The following is a 20,787-nucleotide window of genomic DNA, read 5'->3' as shown; positions in this document are numbered from 1 at the left end:
TACACTTATTATACCTTAAAATTTCAGTTCCTAAAATGTGAAATAATTATCTACCATTTAGCTGTCTGCTTTAACTGTACATTGTAGTAGATTTTTACCTCTAGGATTTGCATTGTACTTTGGGAAATTAGTGGTAAAACATGTTTAAGAAGCAGCATGTGACTATGCTTGACTTCACATAAAATAGCATTTTTACAACTGTATTGAAATTTAATCCTTTTACACAGGTTAACATATCACCAAAAAAAATAAAAACCACAATACTTTTGAAAATGTAACATTGCATGTTTATTTCAGGAAATCATCAGAGGTCACCTTTAGGTCAATTTACCACACCAGAGGAACAAAGTTGTTCAACTACAGCTCTGCTGAACTGAGCCACTTATCCACAGTACAGTATAGAACTTGAAGTTTTTTTTCCCATCAGGTCTTCAGTTCAAAATACTATTATCATCCTTAATATGGTCTATGTCTTCTCTGGTATGAATGATGTGATCCACCATGTAGGGTTGAAGGAGGTGGACTCTGCATTGGTGGACAAGGTGGCAGTCCTTTCTGTGCAGGCCATCTTCTATGATCCATTGCATCTGTTTGTGTAAACTGAGGGCTCAAGGTTTCTTGATTTTCAGTGAACTGAGGTAAAAAGTAAGGGTCATAATGGTGAAAAGCAAATTCACTTGCAGATGGATTACCATTTTGAGACTGGGGAGCACATGGTGGAGGAGAATTCATATAAGGTGGCACCTGGACAATAATATGTCTAGACGATAGATCATAGGTCGTGGTTAGAGCTGGCACTTGGCTACGAACCAAGTTAGGAGTAACTACATCCTGAGGAGGATATGGCATTGGATGGTTTATTGGTGATGATGGAGATGGAGGTGGTGCATAATGCTGTTTCTGAGGTATAATATGATGAGGGGACGATACCGCTGGTTGACTTTGATACTCAGGATAATAGTCAGGAGGTGTTGGCTTCTTAGCACCAGGATCTGAGTTATTCTGAATATGATCAACTGCTAAATTGCCATGTTTTCTCATAAAAATACTAACGGTTTCCCACTGGATGGGAAAAGGCGGACTTAGAGATGGTTCTGGGGGAGGAGCCTGAATATCCTCATGTGGCTGATTATGTTGCTCGTGTAGCATATGTTGCACAGACGGTAGTGACACCATGGTGTGCTGCTCTGGTGGAATATAGCTTAGATGGTCCCTGTCTAGCAGTCTTTTAGGGATTTCAGAGATTTCAGTTCGTGGCGGTGCAATATGAGGATGAACTTTTTCAAGCGAAGCACTGGTAACTTGTTTTCGAGCTCTCTTATGGCGGCGTTTGATATGAGCCTGTAAGCTTTTCTGAGACAAGTATGTTCTCTTGCATCCCTGAACAACACTACACATGAAGACAGAACCTCGCTTATGCGCCTCAATTCGCAGCACAGGATAACTACAGCGTGGACATATTTTATATCCGATTTTGTGATATAAATTAGCACAGTTATAGCAAAAAGCATGCTTGCATGGAATTATTCGCCCGTAGATTTTAATAGGCAAATCACATTTGTCACAGAAATGAATTGGTGAATCATCCTTTTCACCTATGATGTTTATCTTAATGTCCCCCCAACGTGAACCACGAATTCTTTTCTTTTTTCTCACCAGTTTAACTCCTTTAGAGTAGTACTTCCCTTCTTTGTTATATTCACATTCTTGTTCACCAGCAGGCATCTTGTTCATATTCCTTGGAGTTAAGACACAGATTTAGGTTTGTCTCCTTCTTCAAAAATGACGTTTAAAGGAATTCTTCTGCTAACATCAAGGCCACCCAACAATCGAGAACTATGAGTGCCTAGTAACCCATTATCAGCGTCATTAGGATCCAAGTTTCGGCTCACAAGGGACCGGGAGTCATGTGCCAGTAACACGTGCGCATTACAACGCATGCGCACCATCTTCCCAAGCCTAGGAGGCGAAAGTGCGATCCGATCCCTCCCCAACCCTCCACTGCTTTGACGTTTAAGGGCTTCCTTCTCTTCTCACCTACCCTGTCCCACCACTCTAGTTAGGGAGTTTGGGCAGAGAAAGAAAAAGCTTCAGTGTTGAGGTTGCTGATGCTGCTCTTCAGTACTCAAAGAGAAAGGGGTCTTTCTGGAAACAGAAACTGATGGGCGTCGGCAATAAATTTCCAGCGGGCCCTGCAGAGCTTTGCCTTCTAGGACTGACTTATTTTCATCCTATTGCATTTTTGTGAACTGCCTTAAATCACTCATTGGAATAAGATAGGATGATATGTCTGTGTGTGTGTATGTATATGTACATACACACAAAATACACACACCTTTTAAGATTTTGTGATTTCACGATACAGTAAGTTTAAAATCACCTTTGTCTGGAAGAAGGGAGCATTACATTTATCTCGTCAAGGAAAAACCATGTAAAAAGCAGTGAATAGGGTCAGCCGCCTTGGCTCACTCCTGTAATCCCAGCACTTTGGAAGGCCGAGGCAGGCAGATTGTTTGAGGCCAGGAGTTCCAGACCAGCCTGGCCAACATGGTGAAAACCCATCTCCACTAAAAATATAAGAATTAGCCAGGCATGGTGGCATGTGCCTGTAATCCCAGCTACTCAGGAGGCAGGAGAATCACTTGAGCGTGGGAGGCAGAGGTTGCAGTGAGCTGAGATCGCGTCACTGCACTCCAGCCCGAGCGACAGAGTGAGACACTTGTCTCAAAAAAAAAAAAAAAAAGTAGTGAATAGATGGTAACTTCGCTGGGCTAGACGTTTAGACATTTGCTGTTCTTGCTTAATTTTAAAAAGGGTTATGGGTATTTAGCCCACATTTCCTCACATCTTGCCTCTAAGTACAAACTGGATCATAAAAACAGCAACACACCATATTTTTCTGCTTCCACTCCACCCATAATTGTGGCACCTCTATTCTCCTGAATGTGCAGACATTCACCCTTTTAGCTTTGTTGGCTGTCAACCCCTACTCCCTGCCCTCCCCTAAAATACTAGAAAAACATCACTGATCAATCAAAGTGAAGTGTCTTATGAGACTTACTGCAGTATGAGAGAACTCTGCCTTAACAGTGTCCAGGCAGTGTCTCAGAGGGAAAATGACAGGGTAGGTTATTAGGGACTAAGCTGGGTGATTTCAGGGCAAGTCTTGCAAGGCAGGCCTCTAATTGGGATTGGGTAGATTTTGTGACGTAATAGCTGTAGATTGGTGGGCACAGCAGGAGGAGAACATTGAAGCAAGTTTTGATGGGGAAGGTGGTATTCTTGTTAAGTAAACTCTTTTAGTTGGTTTACAATTTTAATTTTCAGGAAGAAGTATTTCCTGGAGCAAGTAGCTAAGTTTGCTTATTCTCAACATGGATTAATATGGGAACAGAAAACTATTCCCACGTCCGTTATTGTTTTCACAGCAACAAAGAATTATGTTGGTTTCAGTACTCAGTTACCACACAGCAGTGATCATTTTCCTTTTCTCTGGCTCTGGCTTGTTGGGTTGCTGATTCTTTTTTTTTTTTTTTTCCTTCCAAGTAGATGGGACTATAGGCATGTGCCACCACGTAGATGGGACTATAGGCATGTGGCACCACACCTGGCTAATTTTTTGTATTTTTATTAGAGACGGGGTTTCACCATGTTGGCCAGGCTGGTCTCAAACTCCTGACCTCAGGTGATCCACCCACCTCAGCCGTCCAAAGTGGTGAGATTACAGGCGTGAACCACCGCGCCCGGCCAGGTTGTTGACTCTTGACTTCACTAATGGTGAAAACACAACAATGCCCCAATAACCACCAAAGGCACCAGTGTCCACCAATATGCAAAGTCACAATTGCCCCAGCAAAGACACAATACTCACTGAAGGGGCCACTGAGTCCAAGAAGATAAATGGACCTCGGTGCTCCCTTTTGTTTCACTCTATTACATGGCCTACAAAACTCTTCAGGTTTATTCTCCCCAATGTCTTAAAGAGATTATTCTGAAAGCATTCCTTCACTTGCTCTTAGTTATTGCTCCTCTACCAAGGACTCGGGTTATAAGCTCATGGTGGCTAGTTTAAATTTAAAAGAACAGTGCCCCTTGCCTCTGATACTGTCCCCTAGTTCTTGACCTTCTCAATATCCCAGCAATGCTACTCTCTGTTAGGGTTTGTTCATTCACAGGAAGCAACTTCATCCCTCATGCAAACAAATTCCTTATGGGCTCCTCTCATGGAGTCTCCAAACATACCTAACCTACCTAAACACTAAGGCCAATGCATGTTTTTCTCTCAAACCATTACATGTTGATTTAAGTTTTAGATCATTTGAATTTCTGTTGGCTTAGAAACTTTTAAAGCAGTACTGTATTTTTTTTTTTTTTTTTTTTTTTGAGATGAAGTTTTGCTCTTGTTGCCCAGGCTGGAGTGCAATGGCGCGATCTCAGTTCACCGCAACCTCCACTTCCCGGGTTCCAGCGATTCTTCTGCCTCAGCCTCCCGAGTAGCTGGGATTACAGGCATGCGCCACCACGCCCGGCTAATTTTGTATTTTTAGTAGAGACAGAGTTTCTCCATGTTGGTTGGTCAGGCTGGTCTCGAACTCCCGACCTCAGGTGATCCACCCGCCTCGGCCTCCCAAAGTGCTGGGATTACAGGCATGAGCTAGCACGCCTGGCCGGTACTGTAATTTTTATAAGCCAAAGTGGTTCTTACAAAAGCATGGATGTTCTGCCCTATTATAAACAGTGAACCAGAATTCTGAGCAAAAACTAAAACAGCATTAAAATATATGCGAATGTTCCTGTTTTAAAATTACAATTACTCACTTGCCAGGCTCTTTATCAGGGTTCAATTTTTTTTTTTTTTTTTTTTTTTGAGACGGAGTCTCGCTCTGTCGCCCAGGCTGGAGTGCAGTGGCGCAATCTCGGCTCACTGCAAGCTCCGCCTCCCGGGTTCACGCCATTCTCCAGCCTCAGCCTCTCCGAGTAGCTGGGACTACAGGCGCCCACCACCACGCCTGGCTAATTTTTTTGTATTTTTAGTAGAGACGGGGTTTCACCGTGGTCTCGATCACCTGACCTTGTGATCCGCCCGCCTCGGCCTCCCAAAGTGCTGGGATTACAAGCGTGAGCCACCGCGCCCGGCGAGGGTTCAATATTTTTTTAGTGATGTGCATATAATTCAAATGCCATGAATACAAAGGGAAAAATCTGTCAGATATAATGTCCATAACTTATTTTCTTTTTCCTTGAAGCAGTGTTTTTTTTTTTTTTTTTTTTGTCAAAACTGAGACATTTTTCATGTGGCAGAATTCCATCCTTACCCATGACCCTGAGTGAAAAGAGTCAGCTTCTTTTCCCAGTTGACTACATTTGCATTTGTCGCTCATTGGGTCTGCTTCAAATTAATTTAGAAATAAATTAAAAGTTCAGCTTTTGAGTAATGAAAGCATGCTTTACCATAGACAAGCGATGTTAGCTTCTAGCTCCATACCCAGCAGCTGTCCTGGTTCAGCACTTCCAATATCTCTCCTTGGAGTATTTCCTTGTTTATAGCTGAGAAACCCAATGTGAAAGTTCTTAGTAAATATTATTTGGTGAAATTGTTAATAAGAAAAAGGGTATTGACCTCCCGTTTATCCCTATCAGATTTAAGAAGCTATCTTGCTACACTCAGAAAGCCATCTTTACCAATTGATCCTTATTTAGTACCTTTAAACAAAAAATTAAATGGGCTTCCATTCAGCCACCTCCTTTAGGGCAAAGAGACTCACTCTTTCCTTCAATCTCATTGCTCTTAAAAGTTGCTAGACTTACATTCAATTGACAGAAGGGAGATTCAGTGTCTGTCAGCCTATAACAGTGATTGGATAGAAAAAGGTTTGGGTTTGGAGACTTAAATGAAATTGGAGCTTTTGAAATAGCTTGAATTCATGGAGGCCTGCTTGAGTTCAGCTTCCCCTCAAAAAAAAAAAATCTAAATGAGGTTGACAATGAAGAATTATGGACTACACAATGGAGGAGTATCAATGTGCACAATTAATACAAGGAAACAGGTTGAGACATCTCCGTTTAAGCTACATGCCATCTGGCCTAGAAGCAGTCATTCTACCCGAGTGATATCAAAGGTCAGCAGGAGCGAGAGCCGTATGTCCCGCTGCCAGGTTCCTGGATTTTATTTCTCATTTAAGAGAAACTGATCTGTCATTCCTCTGGCTCCTGTGGGCTTTAAATTCTCATAATCAACATATCATTGCCAGAGACTTAGTAATAGCTGAGGCAGTTTAAAGGTGAGTGGAGAATAATCGTGCTCCCAAGCCAGATGCCTTCAGTTCTGCAAGGAAATGAAAAGTCCATCTCAGGCTCCAAAAAGGAAGGGAAATTGCCCTGTTTGAAGGAGGAGACCTCACCTCTCCTCCCAAATGTGGGAGTAGCTACATTCTGCATCCTGGGAGGGCTGGCCCTTTGCAAAAGTTTAAGAGCAGTGGTCCTCAAAACATGGTCCACAGACCCTTGGGGATTCTCAGGGACTTTTCTGAGGGTCATTGAGGTCAAAACTATTTCCATAATAATAGAAAGATGTTATTTGCCTTTTTCACCATTTGACATTTGTGACGATAGTGCTAAAGCAATGATGGGTAAAACTGCTGGCACCTTAGCATGAATCAAGGTAATGGGACCAAACTATACTAGTAGTCGGTGTATTTTCTTACTGCTACACAGTAAAAAGAAAATGTCAGTTTCACTTAAAAATGTCCTTGATGAAGTGCTAACAATTATTGTCATTAAATGTCAACTCATGAGTATAAATCTTTTTTATATTTTGTGTGACAAAATGGAAAGTACATATAAAGCACTTTGGCTGCACTCTGAAGTACAATGGCTGTCTCAAGGAAAAGCACTAATGACTAATGCCATCATTTGAGTTGGAAGGTGAACCATCTGCTTTTTTTTTTTTTTTTTTTTTTTTTTTGAGATGGAGCCTCTCTCTGTCACCCAGGCTGGAGTGCGGTGGCGCAATCTCAGCTCACTGCACCCTCCACCTCCCTGGTTCAAGCAATTTCCCTGCCTCAGCCTCCTGAGTAGCTGGGATTACAGGTGCACACCACCACACCCGGCTAATTTTCTTATTGTTGTTGTTGTTGTTGTTTTTGGTTTTTTTTTTTAGTAGAGATGGGGTTTCACCATGTTGGCCAGACTGGTCTCGAACTCCTGACCTCAGGCAGTACACCCGCCTCGGCCTCCCAAAGTGCTGTGATTACAGGCGTGAGCCACCGCACCTGGCCTATCTGCTTTTTTTGAGGAACACTATTTTTATTTGGAAGAACAACTGACAGACTGTGGTTATTCGAAATTGGGTATTTGGCAGATATTTGCTCAAAAAACTGAACTAAATTGACCAGTAACTTCAAAGAAAATAACTGGCAGTATTTATTGCCAATGATAACATTCAAGCTTTTGAATGAAAATTGGAATTTGGAAAATCTTGTATTTGCCACCATGAGCCTAACAGCTTCCCAGCACTAAAAACTTATCTGATAAGATCAGTGGTGATTAATAATGAAGACAATCTTTTGAAATTGTATAACAAAATGTGCTTATATTTGGAAGATCTGCATAATTGCTGCACTCAATATTTTCCAAGTGCCCAAGGTTTGGTGTTACAAAATCATAAATGATTAAAAGACGCATTGAAATAAAGATAGCAATGGATTTTGTTGTAACAGAGCATGAAAACTTCATTGATACATTTTTGATTCTGCATTACAAGTAATCTTTAACTGTTAATAGTGTATTGTACATTTTAATATCGCTGAGTAAATTTCAAATGTTCTCACTACAGAAACTGTTAATTATTTTGACTTCATTATTCCCCATTTTATTCATAAATCATGACATCACATTGTACCCCATAAATATATACAACTGTAATTTATCAATTTACAATTGAAAACATTTCTTAAACTACCACTTGTTGAGTTTTGGTTTCATTTCAAAGAAGAATATCCACAATTATCTGAAAACCTATTCAAATACCCTTACACCCTTTCCCTTTTTCAACAATATATCTGTATGAGCCTATATTTTCTTCCTGTATTTCACCAAAACCAAATACAGATGCTCCTTGTCTTACAATGGGGTTATGTCCTGATAAACCTATCATAAGCTGAAAATATCATAAGTCAAAAATGCATTTACTACACCTAACCTACTGGACATCATAGCTGAGCCCACCTTAAACATGTTCAGAACACTCACATTAGCTTACAGTTGGGCAAAATCATCTAATACAAAGTGTATTTTATTATAAAGGGTTGAATATCTCATGGACTTTACTGTACTGAAAGTGAAAAAGAGAATGGTTGTATGGGCCCTTGAAGTATGGTTTCTAGTGAATATGTATCACTTTCACACCATTGTAAAATCAAAAATCCTAAGTTGTACCATTGTAAGTTGGGGTCCGTCTGTGTTAAAGGAGATTTAATGCAGAAACAGAATCAAGAATCAGCTGTCTTCTATTAAACCAGACATTAAAGAGATTTGCAAAAATTTAAAACAATCCCACTCTTCTCGCTAATGTTTTGAAAGATATAGTTATTTTTCATAAAAATCTGTTATATACATTAATATATAATGGGTTTGTTATTGTTATTTTTAAATTTAAACATATTTTTAAAAGTTTCTTGATAGACATACTCCACATAAACAAAAGCTCTTTGGGGTCCTCAATAATATTTAAGAGGGTAGGGTAGAGGAGTCCTGCAGGTAAAACGTTTGAGAACTGCTGCTCTAGGTGATCTTTAATGCCCTTCTCTTCCAGAGACAGCGCCATCCCTTCCCACATCCACTGCCCTAAGCTCTGTCCCAGAGGTCCCAGAACATTCCCATCTTCTAAATTAGCTGATGGTGGCATGAGGAAGGAAGAGAAAGATCAAAATCACTTTCAGCCAAGCACTGTGTCATGTACCTAATGTATATCTCATTTAACCCTCACAATAGCCCTGTGAGGCAATAATAATATGCCCAAATAGTGGGGCAGCAGGACACATAAAGAGCCAACATCATTGTAAGGGTGAGCAAAGCCACATGCTGGCTAAGTATTAGACCAAATAAATAAAAACATCTTAAATACAATTACAGCACTACTAATTTTCGAGTACATGGTGGTGATGCTATACCTAAGTAAAACTTCATTGTAGGCCGGGCGCAGTGGCTCACGCCTGTAATCCCAGCACTTTGGGGGGTCGAGGTGGGTGGATCACAAGGTCAGGAGTTCGAGACCAGCCTGGCCAATATGGTGAAACCCCGTCTCTACTAAAAATACAAAAAAATTAGCCGGGCATGGTGGCACATGCCTGTAATCCCAGCTACTCGGGAAGCTGAGGCAGGAGAATTGCTTGAATCCGGGAGGCGGAGGTTGCAGTGAGCCAAGATTGTGCCACTGCACTCCAGCCTGGGTGACAGAGCAAGACTCCATCTCAAAAAAAAAGAAAAAAAAAAACTTCATTGTAAAGCATTAGCAAATTCATAAAAGCATCTGACCATTAAGGTATTTTTAAAAATGTTCATCAATGAACCACAACACACTGGTTTATTGACAATGGAAAGGGAACAAAGAGATCTTCATCTTGAAGAATATTGAGAATCGCCACACTGTAGCATTGTAAACTACGCTGAAGCCACAGCAAACTCAGTATCACCAGAACAATGCTAAGCTCTTTGGAATGATTTCCTTAACTCTAAAAGTCCACCTTTGCCATCAAAGTATTTAAGACACTAGCCAGGGAAGACAACAGACACATATTAAAGCCAACTAACAGCCCAGTATAGTGTGAGATTAGATGAGGGAAACTGACAGAAAGTGCTGTAAGAGATCTGGGGACATAAAGAAATTTTGGTCAAGATGATCTTGGATAAACTAAGATCAGATCTTCATCTTTCAAGATAGAATTTACATGGGCACAGAGGAGAGCCACTGGCCTTCCAAGTCAGGGAACAACATGGACAAAGACAGACATAGAAAGGGCATTATGCTTGACTCAATAGAGGACTCATAAAGAAGCAATGGGAGATACGGTCGGGAAAGCTAGTTTAGGGCCAAATGTTGGAGGGTCTGGATGGACTAAGAAGCAATATAAACTTATCCCTATAGGTAATTCAAAATCCTCAAGTAAAAATATGAAAGAAAGACAGAAGCATGTGGCATAGATTGGCAAACAGAAATAGGAATCGAAAGTCCTATTAGGAAGCAATTTACTGTTCAGGACCGAGATTGTTCAGGTTTGACTGGGGAAAATAGAAGCAAAAAGGAATGAGCATGAGAGGCATTGAAGAGTCACAGTTTGGTGATTAAGGCAATGGAGAGGAGGGAAAGAGAGAGGACTCAAGTTTTCAAGCCCAAGAGACTGTCACATGGTCCAACTAGGGAGGGGCCCATCTGCTTGCTCTACACCCCCTTAAGTTTGGTCCTGGTCCACTAGAAGGTCTGAGGCACATGTTTCGTGACATGGAGGAGTTTTGTCTTAGTCTCACAAGGTAATCCGAACAGTCTCCTGAACTTGCTGCTGGTCAGTTCTGCAGCTGTTTGTGAGATGCCTGCCCCTTCCCAGCCCAGGACTGTAAGATCTAGATTTGCTTCAAACGCTGCAGCTGTCCACTCACTACTCAACCCACATCCAGGCCTGCTCTCCTTACAGAACGATTCCTCTGGATTCTTCCGGGGCCTTTGAACCAGCAAGGACTTCGGGCTTGGCTTTCTTTTTTCTTTATTTCTTTCTTTCTTTTTTTTTTTTTTTTTTTTTTTAAGGATGCGGCCTTGGATTGGGGCCTTGGTTTTGGACTCAGTTGTACTTAGCTTTATTCCACAGCTGTGGGCAAGCAGCACCTACCTCTACTCTCCCTGTGGCTTTCTCAGACATTTTTGTACCTGCCTTGTCCCCATAACTTGGAGAACAAGATCAGATAGACTTTTTGCATAGTACTAGGTTCAGTTCTCAAAAGTGTTTGGCAACAGTTAAAGGGGATCGTAGAAATGATAGGAGAAGGAAAGGAAAAAGCTGAAGATGAAAATTTTCAGTCTGGAGGATGGGAGGGAGGATGGCACGATGATGAGATAATCATCTTTGGGTACAGAAAGGGCTCTGCTGGAGAGAGGAAGCCTGGCTGCCCTCCCATCTGGCCAAGGGCAGACCAAGGGCTTAGTTACAGCATGGGGGATTTACGTAAGATAAAAGAATTTCTTGAACAAATGCGGAAATGGGTTTCAGAGGGGGTTTGTGTAATTGCCTTCACGGGAGATGGCTAAGAATAGCATAGCTCCTCCAGCAGCCGGAAGGCAAAGAGGTGTTCTGTGGACAAGTAGGAGGTGCACTTGGGTCATTTCTTTTGCCCCTTCCATAACTCCTACCTTCTTCTTTTTCTATAGGAATATACATTTCTGCACTCTGTTAGGCCCCTGTGGAAGAACTCTGAACCCTTCCCCAGAACAAGGGCTCTTGGCCAATTCCTGGTATTTTTAGAAAATCAGCCTGTAAAGAATTGCCCCCGTGGCTACCAGAGCACCGTAGTGGTGATCATTTCAAAAGCCATGGAGACAATTTCTGACTCAATGATATCCTAGGCAGACTCAAAAAGTGTTTCTTTAACTGAAGGGTTGCATGGCTGGATTTTAATTAGAATGGATTAACACAGTGTTCCCGTTTATAAAAACCAAAACTGAAAAGAAGGAAATGCAATGAGGAAAAAATCCTCTGGATCCTCCCCCACCCAAATGGAACCATTAAAAAGACAGGGAAAATTAAATAAAAATTTGTTATTTTTTGTATACCCTGGTAATGTCTGTATATAAAATCTCAAGAGTGTCACATAGCTGTTTAAGCTTATAGTGTGTATATACATACATGTATGTTTGTTCATGTGTGTACATAGTTTTGTACTATATACTCATATAAACACACAGATTTTTTTTTACAGTAGTATATGACAGTATATGTAGGTAACACTTTTTTCCTTTTTCCTCTCAACTGACTGATTTGGCAAAATCAAGAAGTTTGCATGGTAGTGCAATAAGATGACCTACATGATTTACCACTGCAAAATTTTGAAATGTGTAATTGGGTTTTCATTCCAAGCAGCAATGGGAAATCGTTGGTAAGCGTTCTTTCGTTCATCATGGCAACATCCTTTGATGTATACACCTGTAGAAAGGTGTTAAAGGGGGGAATAAGGACAAAAAGGCTACATGTGTTTTATCATTTATCAAAATTAAGGTCCTACCAATTTTTTTTTTACTAGAAAAAGAAGTACCATGCCTACATATCAATTTCAAACCCATCAATTACTGAGTCCTGTCAGAACAATTGTCTCCTCAATAGCTCTCATGTCTGTCCCTACTTCTCCATCCCATACCACCAGCCTGTCTTATCTCCCATGGATTACTGCAGTGGCCTCCTAACTGGTCCCCCAGGCTCCAGTCTTCTTAACCCTCTTCAAGTATTTCTCACACCATCACCATCCTACTCTTTATTAAGTAGAAACTTAACTGTGTCACATGTTTGATTTAAATTGGTCAGTGGTTCCCAGATGCCTACAAGATTAAGTCCAAGCTCAGTATCATGACCCTTTAAGATCTTTCTGTGTCTGACCTTTGCCAAACTCTCTTGCTTATCATTAACCCCTCCTCAGCCACTCTTCAAGCTCTAGCTCCAGCAAGCTCTGTCCACTCCCTCCCAGTGGGTTCTCTTTCTTTCCCTACCATACGTTTTTTGCTTTCGAGTAGCCTGGCCTCTCTCCCTGGAACTGTCTGCCATCTGCTTGCTTCCCTGGCTGTCTCTAACGGATGCTACAAAACTTAGGTCCAGCTTCATCTCTTCCAGGAAAGCTTCCCAGACAGGACCCCACACCCAGTTTAGTCTCTTACCTATGTTCCTACAACAAGTACAGGATTACCTACCATTGCCAGCAAAAAAAGGGCTCCAAAAATGAGGAGACAAAAGCTTTTTAAAAGAATTTGATATTCAGTATTTCCCTAGAAAAGCATCAAAGTGATTGTTGTGGGGAAAAAATGAGGACTTACTTGGACTTTCTTATATTTCTTTTAATGTTATTTTTTTAACTTTTTGATGCAATACACGTTTATATACAAAAGTGCACAAACCATTAATGTAAAAAGCATCCAGATCAAGACACCCAACATTACCAGAACTTCAAAAGCCCCACCTTGTGAACCCTTCCAGTTCCTAACCCCCAAGGGGTAACCACTCCCCTGACTTCTAACAGATTCGTTTTGTATATTTTTATATTTTATGTAAGTAGAATCATCAAGTATGTTCTCTCTTGTGTTTGGCTTCTTTCGTCCAACATTATGTTTGTGAGAAACACTCGTCTTGTTGCCTGTAGTTGCAGTTTGTTTGTTCTTGTTGTCGTAGATCAATATTCGATGATTTACCTTCTCTATTGTTGATGGGCATTTGGATACTTTGTATTTTGGGACTCTTATAGTGCTTCTATGAAATTCTTCCGCATCTTTTGGTGAACATAGATGTGCATTTCTGCTGGGTATACATTAGGTTAAGCAATATAAAATTGCCAATATTCAACCATTGTTTACCTACTAAGATGACAACTGAATACCTAGGAGTAGATTGCTGGGTCATTGGATACAAGTATATTCAGCTTTAGAAGATACTGTGAAATAGTTTTCCAAGGTGGCCATACAAATGTATCCTCCCTCCAGCAGTCTATGAGAGTTCTGCTTGTCTAAATGCTTTTTGATTTTAGCCATTCTAGTGGGGAGGGAGTAAATAGTTGAATCATGTTGTGGCTTAAATTTGCATTTCCTTCATGACTAGTGAAGTTAAGCACCTTTCCATCTATTTGTTGGCAATTTGGAATATCCTTTTTTTGTGGTTAGTTCAAGTCGTCTGCCCCATTTTCTATTGAGTTGTCTGCCTTATTCATTTTGTATTATTTTTATTTCACAGCTGAGGGCATTAGAATTTTTTCATTGCTTAGCTCTATAAATACTTTTATCCAGTTTTATTTCCAAAGAACTCTGTGTTCACCTCTATTTAATTATATATTACACTGCTGAAATTTATTTATATATCTACTGTTCCTTATGAGTAATTTTCAAATTGTTAAACAGCTGGAAACTATAACCTTATTCATCGTACTCCCAACCCTAGAATAATATCTATTAAGTGCTTCAATAAATATTTGTTCAGTTAACTGATATACACTTAACATTGTATACCTCCTAAATTTGTGTTAACTCTTTTGTACTTCTCTGTATAAAGTTTATTTCAGTAAGACAAATTGTGTGAATTATTCTGCCCATCTCCATTACCTTACAAAGGAACACCACTACTTACAAATGTACAAAGATGAGGATCAGAGAGTAGCAGAATTGTTTTCTAGTTAAGTAAGTGTCTATGAATAACAAGCAACAAAAACTTGCCTAATTGATAAGAAAAAAATCAAAATCTTTTTTATTATTATACTTCAAGTTCTGGAATACATGTGCAGAACTTGCAGCTTTGTTACATAGGTATACACATGCCGTGGTGGTTTGCTGCACCCATCAACCCGTCATCTACATTAGCTATTTCTCCTAATGCTATCCCTCCCCTAGCCCCCCACCCCCTGATAGGCCCTGGTGCACGACGCTCCCCTGCCTGTGCCCCTGTGTTCTCATCGTTCACCTCCCACCTATGAGTGAGAACATGTGGTGTTTGATTTTCTGTTCTTATGTTAGTTTGCTGAGAATGATGGTTTCCAGCTTCATCCATGTCCCTGCAAAGGACATGAATTCATCCTTTTTATGGCTGCATAGTATTCCATGGTGTATATGTGCCACATTTTCTTTATCCAGTCTATCACTGATGGACATTTGGGTTGGTTCCAAGTCTTTGCTATTGCGAGTAGTGCTGCAATAAACATACGTGTGCATGTGTCTTTATGGTAGAATGAGAAAAAATCAAAATCTTAATAGCCTAATGGGTGAAGGGCCTTGATATGTGGGTAATTTATATCAAGAGAGGTGAAAAGAAAAAAGCAAATTGGTAAAATTAAACAACCAGTCACACTTTATTTATTTACTTATTTACTTACTTCAGGTTCTCACTCTGTCACCCAGGATGGAGTGCAGTTGTGCAATCATGACTCACTGCAGTCTCAACCTCCCGGGCTCAAGTAATCCTCCCTCCTCAGCCTCTCCAGTAGCTGGGACTACAGGTGCACATTCTATGCCCTGCTAATTTTTATATTTTTTGGTAGAGATGGGGTTTCACCATGTTGCCCAGCCTGGTCTTGAACTGCTGGGATCAAGCAATCCACCTGCTTCAGCCTCTCAAAGTGCTGGGATTACAGGTGTGAGTCATTGCATTCAGCCTTATTTATTTAAGGAATGCAAAAATTACTAAAAATGAAATTAATAACACCTAAAGCTGATAAGGTTTTTCTAAATGTGGTACCTTTTTTTTTTTTTTTTTTTTTTTTTTTTTTTTTTTTTTGAGACGGAGTCTTTCTCTGTCCCCCAGGCTGGAGTGCAGTGGCACGATCTCGGCTCACCACAACCTCCACCTCCTGGGTTCACGCCATTCTCCTGCCTCAGCCTCCCGAGTAGCTGGGACTACAGGCGCCCGCCAACACGCCCGGCTAATTTTTTTTTTGTATTTTTAGTAGAGACGGGGTTTCACCGTGTTAGCCAGGATGGTCTCGATCTCCTGACCTCGTGATCCGCCCACCTCGGCCTCCCAAAGTGCTGGGATTACAGGCTTGAGCCACCGCGCCCGGCCTCATGTGGTACCTTCTTACACTGTTCTTCATTGTGCTTTTTATTACAGCTGATGGTTTACACATCTTCTTCCCACATTATATTGTAACTTTCTTATGAGCAGGACCTACTTCTGATCCAGTTCTATTGTAAAACCGGTAGGTACCCGCATGCATACAACCTTATTAGAATGCAATTTGTTAGTGCACTTCAAAAGCCACAACAGCATATACATGCCTTCTTTGATGAAGTAAATTCACTCTTAAGTATTTATTTTAAAGAAACAACCTATAGGAAAGAAAATAAATCTACATATTAAGATTTTCATCTCTATTATTTACAATAGTGATAAATGAAATCAATAATAAATTTCTAAATAGAAATAATTGAACAAATTATGTCACAGAAACTCTAAAGAATATCATTCTGCCATTAAAAATTAAAGATTTTGCCAGGTGTGGTGGCTCATGCCTGTAATCCCAGCACCTTGGGAGGCCGAGGTGGGTGGATCATTTGAGGTCAGGAGTTCCAGACCAGCCTGGCCAACATGGTGAAACCCCATCTCTACTAAAAATACAAAAATTAGCTGGGCGTGGTGGCATGCGCTGGTAATCCCAGCTACTCGGGAGGCTGAGGCAAGAGAATCGCTTGAACCCGGAAGGCGGAGGTTGCAGTGAGACGAGATTGCACCACTGTATCCAGCCTGGGCAACAGAGTGAGACTCCATCTCAAAAAAAAAAAAAAAAAAAAACATTTTGAAGCACCTATGGATGCAGGCCGATGCTATTAGATGAAAAAGATTCAAAATCATACTATCCTCAGAATAAAATTATGCCGTATAATTATACATGGGGCTATGGAAAAACACAAATACAAAAGAAATAGGTGGAAATTTCAAAGTAATAGGATGATGGAGCGTTTCTTTCTTAAATTTCATTATCGTTCATTCACTCATTTCCTCCCCTGCTCCTCTCCTGGACGCAGCCACCATCATTTCTTGCTGGGATGATGGCAACCACTTCCTAACTGGTCTTCATGCCTCTTCCCCTGTTCAGCCACAGTCTATTCTCAACACAGCCAGAGTCATCATGGAAATCACAGGTTGGATCTTGTCACTTTTCTGCTCAAAAGTCTCCAATGGCTTCCCATCTCATGCAGAGTGAAAAAAAGAGTTCTTGCAGCAGCCTATGTGACCATAGACAAGCTGAATGTTGTTTTCATCCTGACATCATCTCATTCTGCACTCTTCCTTGCTCGCTCTGCTCCAGCCACACTAGTTTCCTTGCTCTTCTACAAATGTCCTGGGATGCTCCTGTCTCTGCCAAGAAGGCTCTTCTCCAAGATAGGTTCTTTGCTCAAACATCGTCCTGATCATGCTATTTAAATTTGCAACACTCTGACATCCACATATTATATCCTCCTCTCTCCTCCATAACAAGTATTACCATCTACTATATCATGTTTCACTTATTTATTTTATTGTCTGTCTCCTAGACTATAAGCTCTATGGAAGCAAGACCTTCTATCTGTTTGGTTTACTGCAATATCCTCAGCAGCCCTTAAAGAGTGCCAAGCACATGGTAAATGATCAATATTTATTGCTGAAATGAAAGAACAAATTTACTAAATGTTTATTCAAGGGCCTATTATTTTTCAGACCCTGTTCTGAGTGCTAGAAATATAGTAGTGATGCTAGAAATACAGTAATAAACAAAAGAAAAACTTTTTTGTTTTGTTTTGTTTTAGAGACAGGGTCTCACTGTGTCATGCAGGCTGGAGTGCAGTGGCACAATCATACCTCACTACAGCTTCAACCTCCTGATCTCAAGCCATCCTCCAGCTTCAGCTTCCTGAGTAGCTAGGACTACAGGTATGCTCCACAATGCCAAGCTAATTTTTTTTTTTTTTTTTTAGAAACTGGGTCTCGCTATATTGCCCAGTCTGGTCTCAAACTCCTGGCCTCAAGCAATTCTCCCACCTCGGCCTCCCAAAGTGCTGGGATTACAGGTATGGGTCAACATGCCTAGCCCAGGAGAAAGTTTTAATATCACGGGACTTACAAGACAGTGAAGGAAGACAAACAATAGGAAAGAAGAGAGGGAAGGAGGGAGGGAGGAAGGAAGGAGAAAACTAGCAACAGTGGTAAGATCTATGAAGGTGTGAGCCAGGTGAGGTGATAGACTACATAGTTAAGGGGCCTAATTTCAATGAAGTTATGTGAAAGACATACAAAAAGCATTTCAGGCAAAGCAGCAAAGGCCCTGAGACTGAGAAGATAGGAGAAAGTTTAGCAAATTTACAGAAACAGAAAGACCACCAATGGAGCTAGAAAAGGGCTATGAAGAAGTGACAGCAGAAACAGAGAGCCAGGTCCTGTAGGCCCTTTAAGTCAGGGAAAGTTGTTTGGATGTTATTGTAAACACAATGAAAAAAAAAATCGCTAAAGGTTTCTTAAGCATAGGAATGACAAGGCTGTTATAATATTGTTCGTGAAGTTTTGGGCTAAAGTCACCAGAGTCCTGGATTACTCAAATTGCAATATGACAACTAGCACTCTGCCTCATGTGTTGTAGGCAGACATTAAATGACAGTTGATTTTTTTCCTTATTCTAAATATCACTTAGTACATATCACCAACTGACCTAGGTGAGGGAATACCTTTATTATTAGCGCCTTTTGTAGTTTTAATATGCTGCATGTTTTAAAATGGTTTTTATTCAGTGCTTATAATAAAATTGAGATACTGAACTTTCTGTTCCTAAAGAACCATTTATCCTTAAAAAGGTTTTTGATTGATTTCTTCCCTACAAGCTATGTGCATTAACTCAAACTCAATCTGTACCAGAGACTCTATGTGTGTGCAAATGAGAGTTGAAGTGTGAATCTCCAAGGAGCGAGCTTAGCCCTTGTTGATAGGTAAAAATTTCCTCCACAGCATTTGTGACAAATCCACTCTAGCATTCTCCTACATGTACTCCTAGGCAACTTTGGAAGGTACACAGAGATAGGTTCCTTCAATCTCAGATGAATTCTCCGAAGGCTAAGTTCTATGTCTTTAGGAGACATGAAAAATACCAAATGTTCGTGTGTGTTTATTTTATTAAATTAACTAAGAAAAAATAGGATGGGTTTCTGTGAAAAATAAAACCTCCTAATATTCAACAGTTTAAAGGAAACTTTAGACTCTTTAGTTACAGACATTACCGGGGAAAGGCAATAATTCCATATAGAACTGTATCTATAGCAGCATTTCTTTCCAAATAAATTTTTATTAAATATCCCCATTAAAAAAATTAAATGTAGACTTCCAGTTGAATGTAGGAGACTCGGATGTAGATCTGCTCACCCTCTCACTTCAAAAAGCTAAAAATATATTTTTTAAAAGGTATAAACCTACATAGACAAAAATATTGGACCCCCTGCTAGAAGCAAACTGAAATACTCTATAGAATACCAGAAGGCCTGAGGATTTGGAAGCTCTAGGTAACAGCAAATGTCAGAATGCATGATAAGGCTACAAGTGCTGGCAAGGATGTTGAGAAAAGGGAACCCTTACACACCCTTGGTGGGAATGTAAATTAGTACAGCCATTATGGAAAACAGTATGGAAATTCCTTAAAAAATTAAAACTACAACTACCATATGATTCAGCAATCCCACTACTGAGTATATACCCAAAGGAAATGAGATGAGTATGTTGAAGAGATATCTGCACTCCCATGTTTATTGCAGTACTGTCCACAATAGCCAAGAGGTAGAATCAACCTAAGCGTCCATCAAGGGAGGAATAATGTGGTATATATACACAAGGGAAAATTATTCAGCCATAAAAAATAATGAAATTCTGGGCCGGGCGCGGTGGCTCACGCCTGTAATCCCAGCACTTTGGGAGGCCGAGGCGGGCGGATCACGAGGTCAGGAGATCGAGACCATCCTTGCTAACACAGTGAAACCCCGTCTCTACTAAAAATACAAAAAATCAGCCGGGCGTGGTGGCGGGCGCCTGTAGTTCCAGCTACTCGGGAGGCTGAGGCAGGAGAATGGCATGAACCCAGGAGGCAGAGCTTGCAGTGAGCCGAGATCGCGCCACTGCACCCCAGCCTGGGCGACACAGCGAGACTCCATCTCAAATAATATAATAATAATAATAATGAAATTCTGTTACGTGTGACAACATGGATGAACCTGGAGCACATTAAGTGAAATAAGCCAGAAAACAAAAAGATAAATACTGCATGATGTCACTCCCGTGAAATCTCAAAAGCTGTTCACATAGACGTAGAGAGTAGAATGGTGGCCGCCAGAGACTGCGGGGTGGGGAAGATAGGGAGAGGTTGTTCAAAGGATACATAATTACAGTTAGATGGAAGGAATTAATTCAAAAGATCTATTGTACAACAAGGTGCCTGTAGTTAATGATGATTTATTATGTTCTTGAAAAATGCAAAGAGAGTGAATGTTAAGTGCTCTCCCCACAAAAAATAACTGCATGAGGTAATGCAATTGTTAACTAGTGAGATTTAACCATTCCATAATGTGTATATATACTTCAAAACATCGTGTTGTACGTGATACACACAGTGTTGTCAAATCTTAAAAAAATTTTAAAAAAGAATGCATCATAGGGTCAAAACCAAGGTGATTGCTTAAAAGTCTCTCAACTACCCATAGGCAGGGCCACAAAGATTTTGTTCTCTGGAGAAAGTAACCTGCAAACTTTTTGGTTTCAGGGACTGAACAGACAGGGTGAGGGTAATCATGGGGCTGATCACAGGTAGATTTCAGGGAGGTCTGCCAACTGAACTGAGGGGATGCGCCAGCCTGGACATCCAGGACTTAAGAGTTACCATAGTTAATGTTTGCCTAAGAAAGCACTCAGACCAAACTGGATTCAAATGCATGCTGCCAGTTGCTAGCTAAATGATCATGAATGAAGTCATTAACCTCTCCAAGCCTCAGGTCTCTTACCTGTAAAGTAGAGATAATAATATGTATCCAAGTTGTGATAATTAAATTAGATA

General features: G+C 40.6%; 1 protein-coding gene across 1 annotated transcript; it reads right to left on the bottom strand.

Moving 5' to 3' along the window:
• Positions 1-264: 264 nt before the first annotated feature.
• CBLL2 (Cbl proto-oncogene like 2) lies at positions 265-1,805 on the bottom strand. Its single transcript, XM_004092378.3, has one exon. The coding sequence runs from the start codon at positions 1,732-1,734 to the stop codon at positions 457-459; it is 1,278 nt and encodes a 425-aa protein (XP_004092426.2). The 5' UTR covers positions 1,735-1,805; the 3' UTR covers positions 265-456.
• Between the last annotated feature and the right edge of the window lie 18,982 nt (positions 1,806-20,787).

Source organism: Nomascus leucogenys, chromosome X (assembly GCF_006542625.1).
Source record: "Nomascus leucogenys isolate Asia chromosome X, Asia_NLE_v1, whole genome shotgun sequence".
NCBI classification, from domain to species: domain Eukaryota; kingdom Metazoa; phylum Chordata; class Mammalia; order Primates; family Hylobatidae; genus Nomascus; species Nomascus leucogenys.
The sequence above is the reverse complement of the archived record's forward strand: the minus strand, read 5'-3'. Positions and strand labels throughout refer to the sequence as shown.